The sequence below is a fragment of the Poeciliopsis prolifica genome, unplaced genomic scaffold (assembly GCF_027474105.1).
Source record: "Poeciliopsis prolifica strain line A6 unplaced genomic scaffold, Auburn_PproV2 SCAFFOLD030, whole genome shotgun sequence".
Classification (NCBI taxonomy): Eukaryota; Metazoa; Chordata; class Actinopteri; order Cyprinodontiformes; family Poeciliidae; genus Poeciliopsis; species Poeciliopsis prolifica.
This window is the reverse complement of record NW_026562405.1, coordinates 2742447-2769579: the sequence shown is the minus strand read 5'-3', so window position 1 is coordinate 2769579 and position 27133 is coordinate 2742447. Positions and strand designations below refer to the sequence as shown.

Genomic DNA, 27133 nt, shown 5'->3' with positions numbered 1-27133 from the left:
ATCAGCAGAACATTTCCAAAACGGAGGCAGTCCCTTCTGCTGCAGAGCGACATGGTGACATATTAAATAACCTGTTAACTAATCCAGGTAAGAAATATACATATGTCTTTTTCAGTATTTACAGGGTTGAAGTGTGAACAATCGGCTACGGTTTGTGTCATTTATATCTGCATTACATCTACTGTTGTTGAGAGGAGCTTCTAGTGATATGATACTCTCTACTGTATGAAAGAGAGTAAACTCGGTGTGCTATGTGAATGTAACCTGAACCACTGCCAGTCTACACCTTGCCTCATTATATAAATGTTGCATTAAAACCCATTTCCAGTTTGTCTGGGGGTGAAAAAAATCTATCTTGTACACAAATTTATAGCAGCTTTGGTGCAGAACTCGCAGTGGGTTCTAGATTTATCAGTGCAGGATGCAGTAGAGTGAGGCTTTTCAAGTAAAAAGCAAAAGCTTGTCTCGGGGGAGAGCTGCGTTTCCTCTGATTTATTCTAGCGAGCAGCTGGTGCTGGATCAGGTCAGAGCTGCTGACCTCCATCTCAATGCAGACTCCCCTCCCTGATAAGAGAGTGCTGTCCACGGTTCTGAACTCAAATCAGCTAACAATCTGAAAGTACAAACATCAGTTTGATCCTGTAGCACCACAGGCCTCTTTCTGATACATTGATCAGTAAGCATAAGGTTGAAGTTGGTTCAGAGAGGCAAATTAATGAAGAAGAGTTGCTGAATTGCTCCAAATATTAAACAAAAAACAGAAAATGAAGAAAAAAAGCCGCAAATAGTTTGAATTTTAAAGGAAGTGATCTAAAATTGAGTTAAATTTTATCCGCTTGTCTTCATTTTTCTTGTCAGGCTTTTGTTTGTATCAATCTGGATCTATGTCTTGTGACAATGTTTTATCTCAGTGCAATATCATGGTTTATGCTTTGTAAGTGACTCTTTGCATACGGATTTCATTAAAAATGATTTTGCACATACAGATTTAATAAAAAAAAAAAATAAAATAAAATGAAGCAAAAAGTGGTAATTATTCTACAAGTAATTCATAAAAGAACCTCCTGATTTCTGACATAAGAAGTGTAGGTGCCATTGTCTTTCTTGGAATGGACTGAGCAATTGGTTGGACTGAGTGGTTAAAATAAAGACTTCTATAAATAGTAACAAATATGCAACAGGGCAGTTATGATGATGCGCCATGGGTTTGGCTCCAGCACCTCCTGATCAAAGTTCAGAAAGATACTGGCTCATAATTCTGGTTCAGTGCTCAATCAGGACACATTTTCCCTCTGACCTGATTGAATTGTAATGTTTTAACTTAAACATACCTGAGAAGCAGGTGTAATTCCAAAATGGCTCCTTTAGAGTCATTGTGCTGAGCCAAGTTGAGTATGTTTCACTAATACATTATCTTCCTGCTTTAGATAGGAGGGTTTGAATCTGTTTCATCACCATTGGTTGTTCTGACTTGAAAGAAAATTTTACAGATGATAAAATAACTGACACTTCTTCACACATTTGTTAAGCTTAATTATGAATCTGGCCTGTAGATGAAGCTTTTTGTGATGATGTCTATCCAATGATTTACTTACTGAACCTCGCTAACAATACTAAAAATATTATAAATAATTTACTCTCTTTTAATTTGCTGCCCTCTGTTCTAGAGTTCTTTATTATGAAAAATAGCATGTAAACTCATTTCTAAACTCATTAAAATAAACTGATGAGAAAGTGAGCTACTTTTTTTGAGTGCCTCTAGAGGAATATCTGGGGTTTTATGTGTTTTATTCAAGGGTGGATTCCTCAATGTGTTTCATTTTCTCTTTACTCGTGAGTGATTTTACATGAATGCCAGTAAGTGGATTAATCCACTTGAAAAATTAGTGACACTCATCTGATTTGCAGCTTTCAGTTCCACTCCTTATTTTGGATGATAGATGAAGTGTCACTGCTAATGGGATTCACTCGAACAAATCTTAACTTGTCTTTCAGCTCCATCCTTCTCACTGTTTAACTAGTTGTGGGTATGCAGGTCCCACTGGGTTTAGACAACATTTTGCAAGCTGTTTCATTCATTTTTACAAGCTTGGCACATCACATCTGGTGCTTTTTGTTTTCAGCCATTGTTAGACAACTGAAAGGATTCAGCTCAGATAGATTACTCTTTTTTCCCCACATTATTCACACATTAATACATTAAAGGTCTTTCCATCTCTGTCTGGCTTTGAATCAATATAATTTCCATTCTGTCTGATTCTGAGAATCTCCATAACATTAACATATAATGCTGTAGGACAGATGAGTGGGTTTGGTATGTGTTTTGCAATCTGCCTTGTGTTATTCATTGACTAATAAGATAATTTAAATGTGAACTTTTTAATCAGCTCACACTGAGCAATTAGGGTTTGGTGTGCAGGGCCATAACTTTGCTTCAAATTGTGACGTAATTGGAGTTTGAGATAGGAGCAGCATGATGGGAAACTGAGAGGCTGCTTTTTCTTTAAAGTCTGGATTCTTTATCAAACCCATATTAAAGTTGTTTTTGTTAGCTTAGCTGACAGTGTAATTTTTAGTATCATTATAAATAATTATAATGAAGAATTTATGTATAATTCAAACTTTGCTAATGTCCATTAACACAAGCAGCTAGCTACCTTGTATTTGTTTCCCATTAACTCTATGTGGCAGATCAATGCTACTGGTACCATTGTATTTTTAATTACTCTTTTAAAATAGGCAAAATCATCCATTTTTACTGTTTCTATTATTCAAAGTCTTTTTAATGGGATGTCAGATAAAGTGCTTGGGTTTTCAGTAGCTCTACAAAACATTAGTTCAGCCGCTGTCCCTTCCCCACCTGTTGCTGCTCAGTTGGTTGGAGACTCCTTCTGCAATTTTGCCATGCTTACTGGAAGAATACAGTCAAGTAAAAAGATAATGGTTGTCAGTGAAATACAGACATTTTTACTAAAATTACAGATTTTTATAAAAAAAAAAAATCAGTATTTTGGCATAGGACTCCTCTAAGAAAACATAAATTGTATTTATAATATTGATCATCAAGCGTGTCACTCAAAGATATATATAGCTTGCACATTACAACTGTAGTTCTACAATCTAAGTGCATCATTAAGGAGAAGCAGCAGTGGTCTCAGGTGTATCTTTGTTGGAGAAGATACATTACGGAGTCAATCTCACTGTTGAAGTAGAACAGGAAGAGGCTCTTAGAGGTTACTGGCCACTGATTGTCTTAGCTCTCCTGGGGATCCTCTACATCAGTTTTATAGGGTCAGTGAAAAACCTCACAGCCAAACATTGGATCAAAGACAACCCCATGTTGTTATAGTGACTGTTAGCCAAACATTGGGATGAAGTGTAGCTTTAATTTTTAATATATGTGTCTGTGGGGTTTACAGTCACAAACATTTTCACTGTGTATTAATAAGCTGGTTTGTTGCTTAAAAGAACAATCTTAGTCATATTTTTGGTTCAAATAAAACTTTGAGATAAATGTTTTGTCCCAGTAAAAACCAGAAGCATAAGCTTTGCAGTGATGTTGTAAAACAAAAATTAATTTTCAAATTCATTTGTATTAAGCTGCCTTTGCAAATGGCGTAAGGTTTCTATTCTTTGTTTGACAGTGACTCTCTTTACACTTTTTACTCTTAACCACTTGATACCTTATAGACATTGTTTATTGCACACCAGTATTACATATGAAAATACCAAGGATTTCAAGTATATTCACCGACTTTTCATCTATGATCTGCCAACAAAATCTAGCTACAGAACAGAAGTATGTCAGAATATTGTAGATGATTTGAACCAGTGATGCTGCAGAGACTAATCGGATTTAATAATCATGGCTTTTTTTCTGCAGCAGACATCGATGTGCTGCTAAGCCACCTCTATTTCTGTTTGTTTCACAAGGAGCCTATTAGGACGACAGGTGAAAGTCAGGTGAAAAAGATGCATTAAATGTTTTTGTCAGACAGCTAAGTGTTTGTATATCTTGCTTTTATATATCTACAAAATAACAGCTGTATTAAACACAGATAGAAATGATACTTAGAGCCTTTTGGGAACATTATGCTGATTTGCTGATTGCCAGAAACCTGTGTAGTTTGCAATCACTGTACTACATCACGATGCTCTTTTCTCTATGATGATCTTTTAGCCTGAAGAGTTTTCATTCATGAGAACAACAACAGAGGCTTTAATGTGTGTGTGTGAATGTGGGAGTGTTTACCTCTCAGGGCTTTTAGCAGCTGCACTCTCTCTGAATGAGTCACTTCCATTTTGGCCCACTCAGAGTTGTGCTCAGCTAATGCTGGGCTCATTCAGGGCTCAGAGTGTGTGCACACTTAGACTCCAGCATCTAAATAACAGGCTTCAATAAATTCCCTCACTGCTCTGCCACCACTCATTGATTACAAACAAACCTAGATGCAAAGCAGCACCATGAGTATGTATTGATTCAATTCTTCAGACTCTATAATTTAAGAAAAAGGCTTTGCTGCACTCACTCAATTATATTCACAACCACAAGCAACCACGTGCTGTATGGATTTTTTGAATGATTCCTAAAGTGCATTAAATTACTACCCAATACCAGTGCAAATATCCCTTAAATTTCCTAGATCCACTCTGAAGAAAAAAAAACCCTGCTAAAACTTATATTTGAAATTGGTGAGTTACCAACATTAGTGGAACATAATGACGTTTGATTTGATTATTCAGATATGAGACTTAAGATCAATCTCTCTTGGAAAAACAACTGCAACGTTCCATCACAATGCAGTTACCTTGGTGTTACTGTTATGAAACTATAGTCTTAGTTTGCTCTCAGCACTTGGTAATCTTCGTAGAGCATCTAAATGCTCTTCTTAAATTAGGCCTAACAAAGTTTTGACGAGCTATACATTTAAAAACAACGAAATAGCTGCACCAAAACAATAAAAAGGATCTTATAATAAAAAGAAAATTACAGCAGAAGAAAAAACAAACTGAATTTGAGATTGCTTTTCAGGGTAGTGGAGACCTGCAGTGATGGTCGTTGGCTGTAAATTACTTCCTGAGGTAATAGGATATAACAGTGGGGTCAAACGGTGTGAGTCCTGAAGGGAGAAACATGATTAGATGATACACAGATGGCTCATACTGGGAAAGAGATTGTCTGTCTGTGTGTAAACTGAATTTCTTGTGGGTTTGGTAATCACATAAAGTGGTTGAGGGAACCATCTTGATCAATGACTCAGCATGTTATTGACTTTTTGTGCAGCCATCATTGTAATTGATTTAATTTATTTTGCCTAAATATTTTGCAGAAAAATATTTAAACATGTATTTTTAATGAATTTCTAAAGGAACAATGAAAACAAAAGGTTCACCTAAAACTTTCAAATTTTCACAGCACAATTTCGTATTGATCTTGAAAGGAGCAAGTCTAACACACAATCGACTTTATCTGACCACCCATGTGGGTCTCCCCTTTATCTGCCCTTTCTGTCCATCTTAATCTCTGTCATAAACACAACTTCCTGAATCATCTCTGCATGATGTTGAGGTTTATTTTTTAAGAATGACTGCATGTGTCTAAAGTCTCCACCTCCACACAGGAAGCTAATTATTGACAGGCTGATGTGCCCTCGAAAGGGAATGTCAAAGTTCTTTCTTTGCTTAGTGGGAGTATATAAAAGGCAGGTGAGACTGCTTGATGTGTCAGGTTTCTACGTGAGCAAAGACGTGAACTTGTCAGTTTTATCTGGGAGTCACATTATCAAGGACTTTGCAGAAACAACACCCAAGGGTCAGTAACTTTTCTGATCTGTGTTGATATATTGATATATTAATATTGACAAGGAACTTTTAAATAATCATTTAATGATTCAGATTGAAATCAATAATTTTTTAACAGACCTTCATTTCTGCTTGAGCTGATACAATTCAGTGTATCAGCTCTTCACTCTTTGAATAAATTTTGCACTTTTGTAACAGTGATAAAGAAAATTAAAAGCTTAGGTTTTAGACGTTTTTCAGTCCGTCCTGAAATGCTTTGAGAAAGGTGGATGGGGTGGTTACAAGCCACAGTGGCCACCATATTTCCCCAGAACAGTTATTATTGTTGTGCAGGAAACATTTCCTCACATTGTGTAGCGGAAGACAGCAGAGGGTGACAGACTAAGTCAGAAATAGATACAACAATATTTTTGGTAAACCTGAATTACCTTATTGTGAGTAAAGTAAACACTTTATGTATTATCAGGTGTCATTCTTCGAAGACGCAATCGTTTTTTATACACCTCAATAAAGGGATTTAGCAGACAATTACTCTACAGATGCAGAATTTAAAAAGTTGGAGGCCATGTCCTTTTGTTTTGGAAGAATATTTTGAGTCAGATGGTTGAATATCATGGAGTGTTCAAACAGAAGTGTTCAAACAGAACAGTGATCCCAAACACACATTCAAGCTAGATCAGAATACATGAAGCAGAAAAGTATTTGGCTTTTAGAAATGTCTTCCCTCAGCTGTTTTGAAAAGAGTCATGCTGAAAACCTGGTCAAGTCCAGAAAACTAACTTCAAAAATTTCTACCATTTGTGCCAAGAAGTATGATCAGATATCCAGTCAGAAGATCACTAGATATTATTTTCTACTACATGTATATCTAGAGGATAGCCCACTAAGAGATTTAGAGAGAGCCAAATATATATCATATATAGTGATTTTTTTATATGCTTCATCCTGTACACTTTTGTGGATTATTGAAAATTACACTAAATTCAAAATTTTTTGCCCAGTTCTTCAATTTTTAAATTGAATATTTATGGATTATATGATCAATTCACTCTGGAAAACGAATGGCTCAAATGAATAATTCAAAGTCCCAAATTAATTTGATGTTTCATGATCATGATCATCATCATGATATGTAAACTTCAGACCAGCGCTATACTTGTTACAGATTTCAGTACCTTCTCAAAAATATTAATATAGCAATATTTTGGGTACAATAAAGAGCTTCAGTGGGAAAAAAAAATCTTTGGGAAAACTTGTGTAATATTCATTTCATTTGTGGCTAGAATATGTCTACATTAAACACAGAAGCAAATTATTTGTGAATTATTTGGCTAAAGAGCAGATGCGCAGAAACAATAGTTGGTTCCAGCTCTAAAAATGTGGAAAATATCTACTGATGAGGCACAAATGTTTGGCTGGGAACCAGAATTTTCTGGAACTCATCGTAGACACAAAGATTACATTTTTAATACATAATGTGGGTCTATGTTTTTTTGCTTTTGCTGATCGACTAGACATCGAATGTGTCATTCAGAGCTCTCAAAGGAGAACACATGATCATGGTTGTCAATTATTGATGACATGAATTAAAGAGGATGGGGAGTGCAGTTGGAAGGTTGTCTTGTTATGACAAACTGTTTTTCAGTGTGTTTGAATTATAGTATAATGTGAAAGTATTTCAACTCCATTTTGTCTATTGTCACTACCATTCACACAGTCCTACACATTTACAATGCCAAAAAGTAGCTTGACAAACTCACTTTGTGTTTGTTTTATGCAAACAGTTCTGCTTTTAGTCAGATGAAATGACTCAGATATTCATCTGTCTTCCTGGTTTTCACCAAAATTGAAATAGTCTTAGTGCTACTTCATTGGGTCAGTTCATTTGTTTTTGTGACTTGTCTTTGTCATTAGGCTGCATCAAACCTTAAAGAGTTTCAGCCCATGAGTCCGGTTTGCTATCACCTCTATCTGTTTACACAGCACTGCAAATTATTGATGAACATGGCTCTAAATATAGGCCTTAAATACGATGAGGGCAGCAGCACAAAGTTTGTCCTAAGGGGAAAGGAAAAGCTCGATTGGAATAATACAGTCAAGAAGTGTATGTTCAGGGGCCTAAGGATGGTGGTTGTGTGTGTGTGTGTGTGTATGCGTGTGTGTGTAGGGGTGTGTATGCGTGTGTGTGCATGTGCGTGTGAAATAGAAAATATTTTAATCATCGATTGATCTCTGGCCAATTAACAGGCAGGTCAAACAGAATGTAAAGCAAGAGGTATGTTGCTTTGCATGTTGCTTGCATTTCTATTGAGGCCCTGGGGGGTTAAGTTGGTAGGACTGTAAAATATAACATTGAAACTTTGATGATGTGTCTGAGTCATGGGTGTTGAGCAGGAGAAATTTAAAACTGGTTTAAAAAAGGGACTGTGGCACTTTAATTTATAGCTGTTGAGCAAAATGTTACAAAAAAACAAAAAGATTTTGAGTCTCAGTCTGGCCTGATAGGCAGAGATTCATGTTGTGGCTTGTTGTTATATCTTCATTTTTGCTTTAAACATATATTTTCTTTCTGTCTCCAGAGCTGGAAACTGCATTTGTGTCCTGAATTCCATCTCAGTCTATGACACAAGGATTAACATTAAGCCATGACATTACAGAGTGCTGTTAGTCTGCTTTCTTCGAACTTTCGTCTGTTTGCCAAGAAAGTCCAGTTGGTTTTGGGGAGGTGTGAATGTTTAATTGAACCCTGGTCCGCTTGGAAATCTTTGTCTCAGCTTGGTATACGTAAACAGGAGAGAGGGTGAACAGGTTTGGTTGCACCAACTGAAAATCTAACAAATGTTGTAATTTTGGTCCCCAGACAAATCGAGTCTGCTGGGATATTAGATGTGAAATGATCCTAAGTAGTGGCCAAAATAAGTCAGGGAATTTGAACAAACACACACTATACCTCTGTCCTAGGACAAAGTGCAGAAAAAAGGGTTATGCAGAGGCAGAAGGAAGTCTTTGAATGCAGTGAAAATCAAACAGCCTGTCTTTCTTCCACCCCACCTGTCCTCCCCACTGAACTAAACAGTCAGCAGAGACTGAAGGCCGTCTTTGCTCCTCTTGTCAGGCTGTGATTCATGTCAGCCTGGTTGGCAGAATGATCATTCTTCAGCTGAGACTGCCACAGAGGCACAGCGCTCCTTAAAAGCTACCAAAGCTGTGGATCAGTGTCATTGAGCAAAGTATGTTTTTGCTCTGAATGGCAACAGAAGTTAATTATTTATAATTTTATAGCTTTTATGTCAACATCGATGACATGCTCACTGGTCACGAGGAAATTCCAAAGAGCTTAGGTATTGCATGTATTCTGAAATTGTGATATCATTGTTGCAGTTTGATAATTACTGCATTTTATTGATAGTTACCCCAGTTCTCTTCATAAATAATAATCATGTTATCTTTTATCTCAAGATGTTCAAATTGTCAAATGCTTCCTGATATCGCAAACAGAGATTGTAAGTTTCTGTTTTTGTGTCGAGGAGTGTTTCGGTTTTAGAATTAATTGGCAAATGGTAAAATGTTTGAAAGCATGTTATGAAATATAAACTTAAAACTACAGTTTAAGTCTTTATTCTTTGGAGGAGTTTTTAAAATGACATGGAACAGAAAAAAAAGCTCTAAGATTTTTAAATTGATTATGCTCGTATTTCTCCTCAGACACAGTCACCTTTCATTTTGCTACATTTTTCTTTTTTTTTATTACTTTGGCAGAAGATAGTTGATTTTCTTTTATTTTTCTCTGGATCATAATATTTGTGCCGCTTTTAAAGATGAATTACCTGCTTTAGCTGTGGTGAAAAATCGTTTTAAATGTTAATTATTCCTATAAAAGTAAAGCTGCAATACACCCTGTTAATTGATCTCCTCGTGCACCACACCAAACCTTTTGCGGTGCCACCCCATAGCAGCCGCACACCTACCCCATCCCCCTCTTATCTTTGCCCCTGCTCTGGTCTCAGCCATTAAAACACAAGGATTATTGCTCAGTCGGTGGGAACACACACACATGTAAACTTTACACAGAACTCGAGGCTGAAAGGCGAGAAGACACAGACTTTTTCCCCCCGCTCTGGATGCACCACTGAGACGACTGGCAGCACAGAGCAAAGATCAGCAGACAGGAGGGGTGGCAGTGAAGAGCAGGACTGCCTGCTAGAGGAGCCCACGTGCTTCTTTTTCCCCTCTCTCGCTGCACCCTATGCTGCTGTTCATGGAGGACTGGAGGTAGGCTTTTGTTGCTGTTGTGGGGGGCTGTGTGCCCGTGCTCTCAGGGCGTCTTTGCTGCTTTGTGTTGGGGTTTTCCTCACTAAGACGTGTTGATGCAGCTGGCTTGCAGTGATGGGAATCATCTGAACACTTGCATTACATGGATGCTCTTGCTTGTTTGTGAATGCCATGGATGCCGAGTAGTAACTGCTGTCTACTTTTAGAAGAAAAGGAATGAGTAAGTGGAAGTGGTGTGATGGTAGCCAAATATTAAAAGGTGCTGCTTGGATTTGAGTATTTGCCTGGATTTTTTAACATGTTTAGGGTTTCTCACTAAATTCTGTATTATATTTTTAAATTCAGTCAGTTTATTGTCCTTGTGTTTGGAGAAGCAAGTCAGTGATTGTTTTCATATTCTGCAATCTGCCTTTAAAATAAGCCAAGGCTGAACAAAAGCCCCCTGCTCAGCATGTAGCTAATGGCTCAACCAAGCATAATAAACACCCACTTCTTAAGCTCACTCTCTGCAGAGCTTCGCTGCAAAAAAAAAAAAAACACACAAAAAAAAACATTTATTTTTTCCCTTGAAACTGTTGGTTTAGAAGGGAATCCTCTTCCAATTTAAGAAGATTTTATATTGTTTTTGGGAATCAATTTCCATGTTTTAACTCTGCTTTTCATTGAGAACTGTGTTGTTCCATCCTCTGGTCCATGGTTGACCCAAATACTCGCACAGCTCTCTCCCCTCCCCCTGACCTCAGATCAAAACAAATCACCGCTGCTTCCTTTTCTATTGTTTCTCATATGCCTCTTCTGTAGCAAACAGATTTTCACAGTAACAGTTTTAATTCCAGATATTTTTTAATTCTACCTTTTTATCATCAGACACAGAAAGGATTTGGAATCCACCAGTTTTCTAAAACGCAGCTGAGAGGAGATTTCCTTGGACAAAGAAAACCTAAAGAATAAATGTGTGGCTGCTACTTAAAGTCACAATGTCTAAGAAACAACAACAAAAAATTGCTGCACTTTATTTTAAGGGATGTTTAGTTTCAGCTGAACACGTTAGACAATGCTTATTGATCTGTTTGTTATAAAGCATTAAAATATTCACAACTAAGTCCCAATTTTTTAATCATGTGAAATTAAGTGCTGTTTCATTTCCATGCTTCATGCTACTTATTGGTATTTCTGTTCTGTTGAGTATGCATACTAATATGCATACTAATAGTAAAGGTTGGTAGTCTGTGAACCAATCAACATGTAAAGAATTAAGCAGACTGTGGAGAAATGATTTGATAGTCACAAAATAAAAGTTATTTTTTATAATATGTGCCTGAAAGTATTAATAATATAAAATAATATAAATATACGTCCTCACTTTTTTAATCCCTGCATTTATTTGGGGAGGAAGAGGCCCTCATGTATCTATTTAGCTTAGATGTCTAATATCTGTCTCACTACATTGTCAAAATGTTGAAAGTAAAAGTTTATTTAGATTTATTAAGAGTGAACATAGTGTCCTGATACATAGATTGTTTTTCTTTTAAAGATTCTTCCTATTCCTTATCTGTTCACTTCTTAGTAATGTATGCAGTAACAGACATAAAACAGCATTGACCCTTTTATTTAGCTCTCAGCAAGAAAGAAAATAAGCTCATTTCTCAAAATGTCAACTTCATATTTATCATGCAACTTCTGCAATATATCTTCAGACATGGTGGTCCTTCCTCAATACGTTAAAAGCCTGCAGCAGAAATGGCATCGATCAGATTTCCAAAGAAATGCTTTTCTTGTCACATCATCTGTTTGTTAGTGTTCAGTATTCAGCAGAGGTTCCATGTAACTTGCTGTCTGCGTAGATGCAATGAAAGCAGCTTGTTTTCGTGCTGTTCTGTTTCATATTTGCCATCCTGTTCATTTACATTTTCACTTTGCATTTTATTTTGATCTCTTTCATGTAGGTCATTATTTGTCTGTGTATTACAATTATGGTTTGCACCTCATGCCTCAAATGTCTACTTTCATGTCTGAGATCTACAGTTTGTAATCTTATGTTACGTAATGACTCATGCGTAATGGGATTCATGCACAACTATTTCAAAAATGTAGCTATGTGGTCATCAGCTATTAGCTCAGCTTTTTCATCTTTTTGTGAAATTGACAAACATGTATTCACTACTACAGGTGCAATATTCATGATATGATAACTGTGTTTCATTTGAAAAACATAACACAATTAACTCCCTTTCATATCATAACACAAGTATTAATTGTTCTATAATATTTTACTTCAGGTTTAGATTTTGGCATAATGTGTGAAATAACTTGCTTATGACCCATATAATCAATGGCTGGCATTGATTTCATTTGCATTGATTCTGTTTAAATGAAAGCTCTTTTTAAATCTATATCATCTCAACATTACTAAACCCCAACAAACAAATGATGGGACAGGATTTCATTTTGTATATCAAGAAATTTGATGATTAACATGTTAAATTATGAGAATGAAACTAAAACTTAAGATATTATTCAAAAGTTGTTATTTGTTTTAAAGAAACTCATTTTTTCTATTCATCTTTCCCATCTATGGTTCGGGTTCACATTTCTCTCATCTTCCCCAACAGTGCATGAGGAACACCACTCTACTGCAGACTCCTACATCCTGAAGCCACCCCGCCAAATCTGGGACCATGTCTGGAGGCTACGACGAGTACGCCAGCCAGGAGGAGGCCACGGACAGTTTCTGGGAGGTGAGGAAAAATAGGGCAGCAGCGTTTGGCAGATTAAACCTGAGCTCAGAGTGACACTGCATTGTGATGAACTGCCGGCAGACCAACCTCCTCTGGGTTGGTGAGAAGAAATACGATGCGTTGTCTCGTTTATCAGCGTTGTGTAGAGTCACAACTGTACATAAATCAGGCATGTGCTCGACAGTAAACATAGCATCAGATTTATCAGGAGTGTTGCGGCATGGATCTAAGAATTGCTCACACCTACTGACCTGATACTACCACACTGATTGTTAACAAAGTGACAAACTGTCGCATCCTGAGGCCATTATTTAAGAAGGAAATGAGGAAGCAACTAAATACATTAATTACACTGCAACATTAGGAGGTTTTCATCCTCTGTCGCTATCTTTAGCCTTAGCCACTCTTGTTTTATTTTTCCCTTTATAGCTTCATTGTTATTGGACCTTTGTACTTTTGAAGTCATATTTTCAAGTATTTTCTCCCTGTTAGTGTGCTCCTTTGCCTCTGTGCAAATCTTCTACGGATTCAGCTCCTTGTAGTTTTCTGCAGTTGTAGATGCTTCAAACGACCAGTCTCTTATAGCGCTGAAAAGTTCCAGACAGGTTTCCTTTTATTAGGAGAAAGATTTTACATGACCTGTAAAGTCTTTCAGGCAGACTACAAAACATCAAAAGCTGATGCAAAACAGGGAGTTAATAAAACTGTGAATTAATGATGCAAAGAGGAGATAAAAGGGCTCAATGCACAATGTCATCTGGCAGTGAACAAAGAAAAAAAAAAGATGAAAGACATAAACTATCATAATTCTGAACAATAAAAATAGAGAACAGATGGAAGTGGAAAAAACAGATTCATTTAAGGATTCCTGCATATGGAATAAAATTCTTAAAAATGAATCTGCCCTGCGACAGACTGGTGACCTGTCCCGGGTGGCCTTGCATCTCGCCCGGAAAGTTAGCTGGAGATAGACAGATAACTGTCTTGTCCCTACTTGTCCCCAGTAGGGACAAGGGTATACAGAAAAGGGATGGATGGACAACAGTAGAGGTAAATTATCCAGAGTGTAGGTACTCTTTACAAAGTATTGGACCCTTATCAGTCCTGCAAAATTAGCGGGCAAGTCATCAAGTAAGGTTCTGCTATTTGAACCACAGCTGCTATTCTGTCTTCAGCCAAATTGATCTCAACAAGCTATTCACACCAGTACAGCAGATACCTCACCAAACATAGGTTTGCTACAAAATCGAACAGGTAAGAGTCTAGTGCACACATGTCCAAATTCCACATACATTTAGATGTGGTGGTTGCTCGAGGACTGAATGAAACTTTGAGTTTTTCATGCTGCAGTTTTAATGCAAAATATATCTATCAAGGAAAAAAGTCCTAGACATGTTTGACCAGTCAGTTTTGTGGAGACTTCCAGGATGGTCCTTTTCCAGTCAGGAGGGGTATTTGTAACTGCAATAAAAAAAAGAATAGAACTAGAATATACATTTACAACTAAAACACAAAACTCATTAATCATGACACAAAAAGGAGATCTGGAACATTTGAGTTGAAATCACAGTCAGTTTATCACAGTAAAATTTGAAGGAGTTGGGGGCCAAATGAAGTTGGTGCAGGGACTGTTTAATAGGTGAGACTGAAGATGAAAATTATAGGGTATATTCAGAATTACTGGACAAACTGATTCTAATATCACAGAACATATTGTTAAATAAAAATGTTACTATGTTGCGCCATTGGTGTCATGGTAATTTTGGTTTCTCTCATGAACTTACATCAGCAACAATGTTTCTTCAACACAAAGTCCCATGTTATCTGATCTACAAGTTTCCTGAAACACATCCATTATTCATGGGAGCTGGTGACTGATCACAGTGTGCAAAGCTGGAATAGATTTGCATCTCCTCCAAGAATACAGCCTGCCAAGTTCCTTTACTCTCAGACATTTCACATAGAATAAAGATCCGCAGCAGATCTTTTATTTCACATTTTTAGATTTAAAATAAAATCTCGTCTTAGACTGAATTTTCTCCTCCGGTTACTTTGGTCTGTGCCTTCAGAAATCAGCAGGTGCAGGAAACATGTCTTCCTCCAGCTCTCAGTCACTTCAGCTCAGTCTCTGTATCACAGTAAAGATGCTGCAGTACCGCCTGGTGATTGCTGACTCGGCTGGCTGCTGCTGCTGAGGCAAAGGTCTGGTGTGGAATACTATTATACGGCCTCAGCTGCTTCCTTTTAGTCCACACTTACAGTTTGTTGAAAGTCATTTACAGGGTGACTTGCAAGCAAACACTGCGTTTAAATGTTTTCCACTTTTCTCGGTCATAAAGGTGGAAAATAATGGTTGTAAACAGAGGTTTCAACCTCTCTTTATCAAAACAGCTTTGTGTCTCTGGGAAAAACTATCAGCTCTCTGGGAGATGGCTGCTTCTATAGCTGTGGAGGGTTGTAAATTATATGACATTAAACCACCCCTTTCTTTTGATTGCGTAACTACTCAGCGCAGCAGCAGCAGTGACTTCCCTGCTGCTCCTCCTGCTGATTCAGTTCATCTCCCACAGGCTGTGAGGAGAAAAGAAGTGACATCTCACACAGTGAACTCTGGAAGAGCGAAATCATAATGCTTTTTAAGCAACCACCCAAAATCTGTCACTTACAAAACCAGGAACAATTTGTATTATGAACATTTGTATGTAATTTACAAACACATAAAAAAATAAATAACCTAAGAATGAGACTTGCTTCACAATTTCAATATAGGTAGAAAATATTTTCTGTGGTTATACAAAGTTTCTGATACTCCATTTTAAAATAAGCTTAATAAGTAACAATGTAAACGCCTTTAGTTGGATGTGGTTTGGAATTTGTGCAACTGGATGTCATTCAGTTTTACACTCTGGATCTTTAAAGTGATCATTTGGTTATTGTTTTTTTTCAAGCAGTGGTTCTATCACAAAGCCCAGAGATGCAGTCAGACAAATTCAGTTATATCAATGTCAAATTATTCAAATACAGTCCAATGAAAGACTCATATGCACATTCCACACAGTCAAATTTGAACCCAAATATGATACAGTATTATTGAATTATTTTTACTGGGTAGCTCATATTTTTGTAAGGTTGAGTTTTTCTAAGGCGGTTTCAACAGTCATTATCTCACTTGCAGTAGGTATCATTTGTTGAAAATGACATGATAGTTTGTATAATAGCTTCTGTAAAAACTTCAGGACCTTTTTTAGATTGGAGTTATTTTAATGCAGTTTGACCTTACCTCACTGTGACCACTGTGACTGGAAAACTAACCTTTGCTTCTTTGATTTGAATACATTAAAAGGAAATGTCTTACCTACAATGTATAGACATTGCTGGTAAGACATGCACTACTCATTCTCTCTTAACAGAACCCACCTCAAAAATTTGTAAAGATCCCAGAAATACTATATTTACTATATCCAATTTTTGTGTAATGTCATTACTGGACTTTATTGAACTGTGGACAAATTGAATTACTTATAAACTGTGAATGAATTGTACTTGTTTGCAAAATCCTTGAGATAAAATTGGTGCTGAATTGCAATTGAACTGAAAATACATGTAGTGCTAAGAGATTGTGTCAAGATTAATAAACTAGTGATTGATTTCAGAAGGATTCACAGTGAAATTAGCAACATTTTAGTTTGAAGATAGCAGACAACTTGTGGAGCTTCAGTTAACATATTGCACTGCTGATTTGCTTTGTTTTTAAGGTTGGGAACTACAAGCGCACAGTGAAGCGCATTGATGATGGTAATCGACTCTGCAATGACCTAATGAGCTGCATCCAGGAGCGTGCCAAAATCGAGAAAGGCTATGCACAGCAGCTCACTGATTGGTCCAAGAGATGGAGGCAGCTGGTTGATAAAGGTATAATAGCAACAACAATTGTTTTTCTATTAAGCTATTAGATAAATTTTTCCCAAATCAATTTAGAAGCCTAATTTATATAAATAAATAAATAAAATAAAAAACAGGCTTCAGATCTTAATTCCTCCACCAGGTCCTCAGTATGGCTCAGTAGAACAGGCCTGGATGGCAATGATGACAGAGGCAGAAAAGGTGAGCGACCTCCACACAGAAATGAAGAGCCACCTACTGAGTGAAGACTTTGAGAAGGTGAAGAACTGGCAGAAAGACTCGTACCACAAACAGATGATGGGAGGATTCAAGGAGACCAAAGAGGCAGACGAAGGCTTTAAGAAGGCCCAGAAACCCTGGGCCAAGAAGCTGAAAGAGGTGAGAGTGAAACTTACGGCAGAACATTATGGTAATGCTATGCTTTTGTTACTATTCTAACCAGAGTCTACCTTTGAAGACATTTGTACTGAGTGAAACTGAGTTGAAAACTGACTATGATTAAATTACTAAATGTTGCACTTTTTCAACATTGTGTCAGTGTTTGACAGATTTATTGCATAATTTATAAAGCTACTCAATTAATAGGTCGCTTAATAATCTTAGTGTTTAAGTATTTGCGCTGATCATTAAAGATTTTCTGATTAAACTCAGTCATTTATCAGTAATGGCAGTGATCTGCTTCTACCTTTTTTTCCATGTCCCATTTGTCAGCATTAAACCAAGGTCATTATTTGCTGCATGTCATTTATCTGGTTTCATATTGGGAAACTATGTTTATGATATTCAATACTCCACTTAAATAGTACTTCTTACTTCTTAATGCAGATTCTCTGTTCAGATTGTCTATGTTACCTTTTGTTGTCAGGTTGAGGTTGCTAAGAAGTCATACCACATGGCCTGCAAAGAGGAGAAGCTAGCCGCCACCAGAGAAGCCAACGCTAAGGGAGACGGCACAGCGCCTGCAGAGCAGAAGAAACTGCTGGACAAACTGGAAAAGTGCAAACAAGACTCACAGAAGGTGAGCTCATCAGCTGCAACGCCCATGGCCTCATCATTATGTAAATATTATGTCCAATAAACCTAAACGCAAATGAGCTGCCATCCTATTTCAAAGTATCAGGGTTTGAGTCAGTATGGTTTGGTTAATGAGTGACTGAATGCCACTCCTGCTCTTCTCTGAATCTCTTTTCTTGAAGTGGACTCTGATCACTTTTTATTACTTGAATCACCAAACATCTGATTAATTTCCGGTCTCAGAAAGAAGAACTAGAATTATTTCTAGATTAATGTGTAATTGGAGAGACAGAAGAAGTCAGTAAAACACCAGTCATCCCAATCGGTTTTAGAAAAACTTCACTCAAACTATAAAAAAAGTTTAATCATATTTTAATCATATTGTTTTCTTTGTTTGTTTTTGTTGTTTTTTTATATTCTGATGTAGACAAGGGAAAAGTATGAAAAGGCTCTGGATGAGCTGAATAAGTGCACCCCTCAGTACATAGAGAACATGGAGCAGGTGTTTAACCAGTGCCAGCAGTTTGAAGAGAAGAGGCTGAGCTTCCTGAGGGAGGTGCTGCTCGACGTCAAACGTCACCTCAACCTGACAGAGAACCAAAAGTGAGTCAACCTAGCGTGAGACAGAAAAAAGAAAGATAACATCCAGTCTCTGTGCTCACACCAGATCCTCTTTTTCTGTTCACAGTTATGTCACAATATACAGAGATCTTGAGCGGGTGATTACTGCAGCTAGCGCTGAAGAAGATCTGAAGTGGTTCAGTAGTATCCATGGCCCCGGCATGCACATGAACTGGCCAAAGTTTGAGGTGCTGTTGTTTACTCTTTCCTGTTCTCAAACATGTTGTTTTTCTAATTATTTTGGATGAGGAAAATAAATAAAATAATAATTTTAATGCTTTTGTGTACTTTAACTAGAGCTCAGTGCTGTTTAAATTAACCTTAATGTCTTTGCACAGTTACATCCATAATAACATGATTTGCATAAACCATTACAAGAAAGAAGTACACATTGGAAATGAAAGACTCATGCACAAAATTTATGTAAATTTTATATTTTGTTTTTCTTTGCTGCAGTTTAGTTTTGCTTAGTGTGTTTATTTATGTACACTTGTTAAATATAGATTGACAACTAAAAAGCTATTAATTTTCCACCTTCATTCATTCAGTTTTGTACTGCTCTGTTCATTGACTTTTTTGCAGGAGTACAATCCAGATCTTATCCACACCATCTCTAAGAGAGAAAAGTCAAAGAAGAATAACGATGAAGTCTTGCTGACTAATGTCAAGACTCCAGGAAGCAACGTTCAAGTGGAGGATAGGGGAAGGTCTGATCTTTATCCTTTTTAGCTCATCAAGTTTATTCCACTCAAGCTCTTCCAGGCACCAGTTGTAGTACTTGTCTATAATATTCAGCATTTGCCTTTATTATTACACAGTCATTCATTACCCAGCATAAAGGCCCAATCAAAAACAACAGACATGTAGTGTCAACAATACCAGGACTCATCTGGGTGTTTCCCTTCCTTTTAGTGTGAGCAGCTACGAGAAGAACCAGGCGTACTCGTCCAATGAGTGGTCAGATGATGAAGGGAAGGGTCTGAACTCAGGCAGTGACACCAACGGAGGGTCAAACCCTTTTTATGAAGAATCGGGTGAAGGCGTCAGAGTCAAAGCGCTGTACGACTATGAAGGCCAAGAGCAAGACGAGCTTAGCTTCAAAGCAGGTGAGTGCTTTGAACCGGGAATACAATATATCTGCATTATCTTTTAAGCAGAAGAGTTCATACGACAGAACCCAGAACTTTGGGTGAAAGTGAATACAGTGTTGTGAAACGTTACAGAAGACTGTGTGCAGACCTATGGACAGAAAGGGGGTCATTCAAAGGATCTCCTGCTGACAGCTTAGGTTTTATGGCACAGTTACTTTTTCAGTCATACCTCTTATGAACTGTCAAGTCGTCTGTAAAGACAGTTACCTTTTCAGCACCATTTGTCATGCAGCGGAGACTCAACACTCATCGTTCTCATTCCTTTGTATCATGATCACCCCATTTGTTCCTTCCTGACCTCCTCATTTAAAACTCTAACTTTTGTCATTACACCCTTTCAATCCAATTGTGGTTCACTTTTTTAACAGAGCACAACATCACAACTTTTCAGAGCACCCCAAAAAATCTGAAATTAAACGATGAGAAATTCATATCAACTCACAAACTATCCAGATAACTACCAATGTTAATCAATCCAATCCGTCATTCTCCCTTGTTGCTTTCACCCTTCATTGCTTACCTCATCTCCCCCTTCTATCCATTCTTCTCTGTTTTTGCTGTCCTTGTTTTTTCCAGGTACCATCTAGGGGAGTTCCTAAGTTGACCAGGTCATTTGAACCATCCTGAGTCTCCTAGACAGCAATAACAAGACTCCCCAGATGAGCCTCAACCTTCAAACTCATCCATTATATCACCCTGTCTTCCATAAATCACAGACATAACTGCCTATTTCCACTTTATTTCTCATCATGGTTGCTGATGCCAACCAATGGCTCTAACAAAATATTAGCAATGTTAGATATTTCACCAAAAGGATTTAAAATCCAGTAAATGCAATCTTTACAGTTTTTTAGATTTCCTGAATTTTAGAATTTAATGTAATTTTAGAAAATAGCAATTTAAATGTGACATATAGTCAAATCCAGATTTAGCTACTTGATGTATTTTCATTGATTGGTTAGGTTTGATGCATGCACACTGACTGGGTTCTTTACATATTTGAAGATTACTGTACTGGACTGTAAAGCTGAGTCCTCGACATAATCGCAACAAGAAAAAAAAACATATATATATATATATATATATATATATATATATATATATATATATATATATACCAAGAATACTGAAGAGTGCGGAATATATATATATATAAAAATTCCCTTCTCACCCACCGCGGGTGGTTCTTATCCTCTGAGCTCGGGTCCTCTACCAGAGGTGGGAGCTTGAGGGTTCTGCGCAGTATCTTGGCCCAAGGACTGCACATTTCTGGACTGAGATGTCTGATGTTGTTCCTGGGATCTGTTGTAGCCACTGCTCCAGTGGCTACAACAGCATAGCACAGAAATCCAAGAATACATTGAGGTGGAGAGTTTAGACTCTCAGGGTGGTTAGCTTCATATTTATTCACCTGGATAAAAGTCAAAGAAATGTAATCAGCAATGACGGTATGAGGAAACACTGTGAATGTTGGTACCTTGTGTTAACATTTCTGGGCTACAAAATGGTTCTTTGACTGCAGTGAACGGTGGCAAAATTTGATTCTGTGATCCAACAAACCTAGTTCTGTGCCAGTCTTGGGTTTATTCCTGTTTGTCTGAATCATCTCAAAAGCTTAATTGTGTGATCCAGATCCTGCAGCCATGTTTCATTAAACATAATATTTTACTGCTGTCCCGGTGTTTCCTTCATGTTTTAAATTCACTAAACAGTATTTCAGTATTTCAGGCTTTATATAATGATTTTATGGTAGCCATTGGGATTTTTTTTTTCTCAGAATCCAAATTATTTCAATTATGTATGCAGCATCAGGCAAATCTAGTCTTAAAACTCAGATCTTCCAAACCAATTTGTTACACTCCTCTAATGTTGACAAAGTGCAGATTTACAAGCCCTGAAACAAAGAAGAAGCGTAATTTGATTATTTTTTATAATTGCAACATAGTTTACATACACCTGATTATGTTTTTATATTATTATATATATATCTATATATATTTGGATTTTGATATAAATTGACAAAGAATCAGCAAACTGAGAAAAAAGTCAGAATTATTTTATTTTCAGTCGCCATAACCTCATCCATATTTTAGATGTAGTTTTTTTTTTTTTTTTTTTTTTACAGTTTTTTTGACAAGATATTTATTTGTTGCATTGTGTCCCTTTTGCATATCAATGACATCTGCTGAGCTCAACATTACTCTAAATTTAATTAACAAATTTGGAGAAGTCGAAATAATTTTAACACAAATATCCACATGAAAGGAAAATACGCCATAAAACTCGAAAGATGCAACAAATCCTCTCGATTTGGAAAATTGGTGGCAACTTCCTTTCATGTCCTTGTGGTCAGCAGCAAAATACAAGAGGTGTTTCATTAAATCCCCCTTCCTCTTTCTGTCCCTTTTTATCAATCAAGGTGATTTGCTGACGAAGCTGGAAGATGAGGACGATCAGGGCTGGTGTAAAGGTCGCCTGGATAGCGGCCAGCTTGGTCTTTACCCTGCCAATTATGTGGAGCCGATCTAAACGTCCCAGCCGAGGACGCTCGAAATCCGGACTGAACTGTCCACTCACGCCCGCACATTGCCACAGACTTTAAAGCAAATCTTTCTTTTTCCGAAAAGGAGCAGCAAGCTGTCGTCATCATAAAGAAGATTGCTCAAACTCACATCACCTCCAGTTACAACAACTGAAGCGACACGTTGTTGACTGAGTTTGCTGTCAGCTGTGATGCTCTTCTCTCACGAGAAATCGAATAAGGCGCCGGGGTATCAAGGATGAGCTGTGCAGTTATGTATTTTAATCTCTTTTTTACCATCTGGATGCTTGTACAGTTTGTTTCGTTATAAAATACACTGTTTTCTTCCTTAGTATTTACACTACGTTTAGCATTTTTGGAAGTGTATGTGTGTCTCATCTTGTAAAGTTCAATTGGAGAATTTAAACCACTTTCAAAGCTGCATGGCCTGAAGAATGTTAGCTTTGCTTAAAATTGGGATTCAGGCTCACACAAATTTAACATAAATGCCTCCCAGCAACCAGAGGGCCAGGAACAAGACAAATATACCACAATTGTTTAAACACTTCATTTTTTACGTTTGTCACAGAATCATGTGTGAAGTCCTGCATACAAACTAATGGCAGCAGTGTTAAGCTCATGATTTAATCAGTCGAAAATGGAACTGACCTTTGACCCTTAAAATAAACTAAGTGGATTTTTTCCATGTCAAAATAACTGCTACTATTGCTGGATAAGTAGGCTTGGTTATTGTTGAATAATCACACTTACAAACAAAACATAAAACAGCTAAACTTAATTGTTGCTCAACCGTCCTGCTGAAAAGTTTTTATGCTCTCACCGTGGGCATGAACAAGAATGTGGTGCACAAGTTTGAATTTATTCAACATTGGGTCGAAATTATACATAAAAGCGCAAGCATATACATACACAACCAAATGTGCACCACATTTGGTTAAATATCCCATAAAAAGTTGGTTTTTACAGATACCAACAAGCTTGTGGTGTAATCTGACTGGATGTTTAACTATTCTTATTATTAAAGTTTGATTAAACTGTTTGGTTTTTTGTTATAGACCAGCTTTTTAGTATACTTCATAGAATTTTAGTGGGGTTGAAATGACAATCTGCCAGCCTGCCTCATTTATTCTGTTTGAATTCCCAGTGTTGTCTATAAATTTAGACCATCAGAGCCCATCTTTCAGAATAACAATATTGAAATGGAATAAAATTTGCATCTGACCAAAGATTAGGGAATTAAAATTAAGACATGTAACCTTAATTGCAGGATCTTTTGGAGTCGTAAAAGTCATGCTTTCAACACTGAACTCTATAACTACTGTAAAGAATGGTGGAGGCAGAATCATACTGTGGGGCTCCATTCAATTGTATACCTTTCTTCCTCAGATCAGTATCAGTGGGCTGTGTATGTTGGAGCTTGCACGTGTAATTCTGACCTTCTGTGCATTAGAATAATTGAAAATGAATTCAACAAATTTGTGCACCCAGTTCTTGTTTTTTATTCAGTGAATTTGCCTGTGATATAATTAGTGCTCCCTGGAAAGAATCCCAACGTTAACATGACATCATGCCCATTGTGAGAATATGCAAACCTTCCTTTGGCATGGGATAAGTTCCTACCTGGAGTTTACAAAAGAACAAAATGCACTGTGTAACCTCATTGATAAGGTGCTCTACCAAGAATACTGAAGACTGCGGAATTGTTCCTGCTCATTTCGCAGTTGTTGCTGCATTAATTTATTAAAGATAACAGAAACTCACAGTAACTCTCAACAGAGATTTTCTCCTTTGAAATGAAGTTCTTTATCAAAAACAATGTTGTTTTTATGTAACGCTTCACTTTTCCCATTCATGGCGACAATGTGCCTAACTCCATCACCTTTTTTTCACTCTCTTCTCTTTCTCCCCCAATCAGATGTGTTGATAATGCAGCCTCCATGATCACAAGCTGCCTTGTATACATCAACCCGTAGCTATTTTATATGGAGATAAGCCACATTTACAAACCAGTTTTATAATTTATTTGTTTCTGTAATCAGTGTGGATTGCTTATTTTGAGCGAACGTCGGTGACTCGCAGCTCTTACCCCCTGTGATTTAGTGCATGCTGATGCGCCCACACGCTGTTAACTGAACTGATCCAGCGCATGATCTTGATTAGTTTCCATCTACTTATTGGCTGAAGCTCAAGTTAATTAAACCCCAGGTTGTGTTAATGTTTGTTTCTTTCTTATAGTTCATCTTTAGTCAGGAGATTCAGCATATGTAGCAGTGCTGTATAAGAGGCTGATATGATAACTGCATATGCTGGTGCAGATTGTTGTTTATTCTGGGTGGCAGGCTGCTGTTTCTCACACAGACAGGAAAAGCTGCAGAGTTAGAAGCAGAAAGAGGATTGGTCTGAAATATTGATGAGACACCAGACTTTTCTGCTTTGAGAGCAAAAATAATTATTTCGCACAAATCCCCAAAAGTGACACATTTGTTGTGTGTTAATGCCTCTGTATCCTCTTTTTCGTGCCTGCCTCTGTATGGTGTTAGCGCTCGATTCAGAGAGGTGAAAGACCTCTCCAAAGACTCTCAGCGAGAGGTAAGCTCTCAGTGACAGAGAGCTTACCTCTTCTGAATCTTACTCCAGCTCATGTAGATCAGTTTACATATACACAAGGACTGACTGAAGAACCCATAGACGGAAAACTTCCACATCTCAGCTGTCGTAACTGTGTCTTTGTCTGCATTTGAAACAGGATGGGACTGTTTATGTCAACTGTGAAGCTTCTGAAAGCCAGTAAATGACTAATTTTTCTCTTGTGCTTTATGCTGCAACTTCAAAGGAAACTTTTAGAGAACTAGAGGGCTTTCTCTGTACTTTTAGCATAGTGCTGTAATTTCCAAATTGTAGTGCCTGTTCTGCATAAATAATAAAACAATATTTCATCTGAAGTTTGAGATATACATTGAAGTCTTTAAATACAGTTGAGACTAATTTAAATACAGACGTAGTCCGAAGACACCAATGGGTCACCAGTTAATGTAACAGACATGTTTTTATAATGTGGAGGAAGCCAAAATACCACTTCAAACTTTCAAATTGCACTTTGAACATACAGTACTAACGTTATAAATTTGCCAGACTTAGTTAGTTGAGTTTTATCAGGAAACTCATTAACAGTTAGAGGAGAATATTTTCTGAATTTTTCAGACATTTAGGGTATAAGTTTAAACCGAGATAAATCACCTTTCCTGGATTATTTTTTTTTTATTCATGATTTACGAAACATTTTCAATTTAATACAGGTCAATATCTATCACTGCCACTAGATGTCACAAGATATCTTACAGACAATTTTATAATTTAGTCAAGTCGTTTTAGGAAAATATTTGTTTAGCTAAAGTAACTCTCCTGCTGTCGAAATAATTACAGTTTAGATATTCCCTCTTCTTATGATATATTAATATGTTTATTACAACTATATTCACAAACTTTCAGAGCTAACAGTTTAACTTTTTATAAACAAACATGCAACCTTATGTACGGTGAACTAATATTAACTAATATAAGTTACAAGTATTTTTTTTTAACTTTTGGTCTTTGTTTACATTGTAGGTGTCACTTGAGAGAAATCCTTCAATGGAAAAAGAAGAGAAACAACTGCTGTCTGCCTTTCTAAGTCAATTTTGCGGTTGACATCTGTTTTTGTTTCTTTTCTTGTTGACATTTTTTAAAACCTGTTGGATTGCATGAAAGTCAGTTACAGGAGAAAATGTCAGTAAGGACAGTCATCAGTAAAGAAAGGACTGTGAAATTAAAACAGCTTGATACCTCTTCAAACAAAATGTGGTTGTTTTTACATGTACATGTACTCTTGCAAATTACCCACAGATAGAGTTCGAATTTAGTTTCTGTCTTAGCTTGTGTTCTGCTTGAGTCATAAAATCTGCCATTGCTCAAGAAGTAGATTATTAGGACATTTAAGATCTAATGTAGTCAAAGTCAGTGTAGTTCTTTGGATGCAGACATTTGCATAACTATTTTAAAATCCCACGACCTATAATAATTTGATTATGAAAAACGTCACGAGGCATGCTCAACGTGCCTCATTTCATCTCAGTTTTGTGTCAGAGTTTCCATAGCATTACTGCTTTATTCTTTGGTTATTTCAACTTCATTCTGGGACTATTTTGACTTCATTCTTCTAACATTATGACATTTTTGTTGTAAAACTTTATTCCAACATTATTACAATTATACGGGAACAATAGTCAAAATATTATTCTGGTATGATTCTGACCTTATTCCAGTAATTTAAAAACATTACTCCTTAGCAAAGTTATGAATAACTGAAGTGAAATAAATTCAATGCATGGTTCAAAATATTTGAAAATTAGACGGTTATAAGACACTATCTAATAACGGAAAAGTCCAGTGTAGCCAAACATGTTCAGGAGTCACCTAATTAGTAGCCTGAGGCTATCTGTGTTTAAAGTTGGAATATAAATTTAGAAGTTTAGTAAATGACAAAAACAGGGAATACACCAGACAGGTCAGAGGTAAAATTGGAGAGAAATTCAGAAGAGGGTGAACAATGTGGCTCTCTTCCAGTTATCATCTGAAAATCTAATAAATACACCACCAATCTACAAAAGACATGGGGGTTCACTGTTCACAACTGTCAACAATACTGCTGTCAAGTGTGGCTTTTGTAGAGAAGTGGTAACAAGAATCCTATTGCTTAAAATAAAAAAAAAATATTGTGATTTTTTTTCTCCCTTTCTGCAGGTGTAGAATTTTAACTATTTTCTTTATTCTTTTTCCCTCCTATCTTCTTATCTCATTTCCCTTTTAACTATTTTTTCCAGCTCTGTTCTTTTGTGTTTTCCCCTTTCTTTTCCATTTTTATCTCCATCTCATGGACTGCAAGTGTAAACACACAATCAGGACTACAAGAAAATTGTTTATAACAAGGCATAGTCATATGAAAGAATGGCCCAATGAAGCTCCAGATTCAAATAAATGTATGTAAGTTTTTACATTCAATCTGACTGTATCTAGCATATTTTGGAAAGAAATGGGCAAGATTTTTATGTTCA

At 36.9% G+C, this 27133-nt stretch overlaps 1 protein-coding gene across 5 annotated transcripts; it reads left to right on the top strand.

The window, feature by feature from the left end:
* Positions 1-27080, top strand: pacsin1b (protein kinase C and casein kinase substrate in neurons 1b). 5 transcript variants are annotated; one of them, XR_008607284.1, is made up of 11 exons: positions 5726-5812; positions 12687-12812; positions 16568-16724; positions 16858-17093; positions 17581-17733; positions 18157-18332; positions 18418-18538; positions 18933-19057; positions 19263-19456; positions 21921-22293; positions 25650-27080. XR_008607284.1 is itself a non-coding variant. In XM_055050231.1 (10 exons), exons 2-10 carry the CDS (start codon positions 12753-12755, stop codon positions 22028-22030), a joined length of 1332 nt encoding a protein of 443 aa, XP_054906206.1. In that variant the 5' UTR covers positions 1-87; positions 12687-12752; the 3' UTR covers positions 22031-24985. The 5 variants fall into 5 exon arrangements, 4 of the variants coding, with proteins under 4 accessions (XP_054906206.1, XP_054906205.1, XP_054906208.1 ...); XM_055050231.1 differs by lacking the exons at positions 5726-5812; positions 25650-27080 and adding an exon at positions 1-87 and having other exon boundaries at positions 21921-24985; XM_055050230.1 differs by lacking the exon at positions 25650-27080 and having other exon boundaries at positions 21921-24985.
* Positions 27081-27133: the final 53 nt, after the last annotated feature.

Bases quoted from the DNA above. Each gene is read 5' to 3' on its own strand.
- pacsin1b (XM_055050231.1), top strand. From the start codon at position 12,753: ATGTCTGGAGGCTACGACGAGTACGCCAGCCAGGAGGAGGCCACGGAC. The intron at 17,094-17,580 runs GTGAGAGTGAAA...TTTTGTTGTCAG, and splicing joins GGGCCAAGAAGCTGAAAGAG to GTTGAGGTTGCTAAGAAGTC. The intron at 17,734-18,156 runs GTGAGCTCATCA...ATTCTGATGTAG, and splicing joins GCAAACAAGACTCACAGAAG to ACAAGGGAAAAGTATGAAAA.